Here is a 377-nt window from a genome sequence, read left to right on the forward strand (position 1 = left end):
CAGACAGACAGAAACAAAAGTAAAGAAAATTTTCTCCCTTACCGATGGCTTTGAGAAATTCATCAAAGTTTTCCGAGCGTTCGTGCTGGAAGCGGCCTTCGAACTGCACCATCTTCGAGCTCGTGACGTCTCTGTAACAAAAAAAGAAAAAAAGAAAAGAATTATTGATATTATAATAGTTTTTGTGTGTTTCTGTGTAGAAAACGGGAAGGGAAAACGGGAGGGGTGGGGGACAGGAAGGAATATACACAAACAGGTGGAATACATGTATACATATAGAGATGTGTATGTTCACACTTGCAAAATAAGTTTTATTGTGTATTAATTACAATACGACTCTTGTCATGGTTGTTGTCATTTGGTTTATAGTTTATAAA

General features: G+C 36.6%; 1 protein-coding gene across 1 annotated transcript in view; it reads right to left on the reverse strand.

Annotated features, from left to right (window-relative positions):
• The window catches only part of LOC119594379 (cellular retinoic acid-binding protein 1-like), a 20,770-nt gene that overhangs the window by 7,986 nt on the left and 12,407 nt on the right, over positions 1 to 377 (reverse strand). The window contains exon 2 of the mRNA XM_037943441.1: positions 43 to 131. Within this exon, the coding sequence (XP_037799369.1) occupies positions 43 to 112 (70 nt within the window). The 5' untranslated portion in view covers positions 113 to 131. The remainder of the gene's footprint in view (positions 1 to 42; positions 132 to 377) is intronic.

The sequence above is a fragment of the Penaeus monodon genome, chromosome 33 (assembly GCF_015228065.2).
Source record: "Penaeus monodon isolate SGIC_2016 chromosome 33, NSTDA_Pmon_1, whole genome shotgun sequence".
In the NCBI taxonomy this organism is placed as follows: Eukaryota; Metazoa; Arthropoda; class Malacostraca; order Decapoda; family Penaeidae; genus Penaeus; species Penaeus monodon.